We start from the raw sequence: 263 nt of genomic DNA on the forward strand, positions 1-263 counted from the left end.
AGGTGGGCATTAACTACCAGCCCCCCACAGTGGTCCCTGGGGGAGACCTGGCCAAGGTGCAGCGGGCCGTGTGCATGCTGAGCAACACCACGGCCATCGCGGAGGCCTGGGCCCGCCTGGACCATAAGTTCGATCTCATGTATGCCAAGCGGGCCTTTGTGCACTGGTACGTGGGCGAAGGCATGGAAGAGGGAGAGTTCTCTGAGGCCCGAGAGGACCTAGCAGCTCTGGAGAAGGATTATGAAGAGGTGGGCGTGGATTCC

At 61.6% G+C, this 263-nt stretch overlaps 1 protein-coding gene across 1 annotated transcript in view; it reads left to right on the forward strand.

Annotated features, from left to right (window-relative positions):
• Nucleotides 1–263, forward strand: part of LOC105512041 (tubulin alpha chain-like) — a gene marked incomplete at its 3' end in the record, with an annotated part of 4605 nt that extends 4342 nt beyond the window's left edge. Inside the window, exon 2 of the mRNA XM_011942297.1 lies at nt 3–263. Within this exon, the coding sequence (XP_011797687.1) occupies nt 3–263 (261 nt within the window). The remainder of the gene's footprint in view (nt 1–2) is intronic.

The sequence above is a fragment of the Colobus angolensis genome, unplaced genomic scaffold (assembly GCF_000951035.1).
Source record: "Colobus angolensis palliatus isolate OR3802 unplaced genomic scaffold, Cang.pa_1.0 Scaffold209, whole genome shotgun sequence".
Classification (NCBI taxonomy): Eukaryota; Metazoa; Chordata; class Mammalia; order Primates; family Cercopithecidae; genus Colobus; species Colobus angolensis.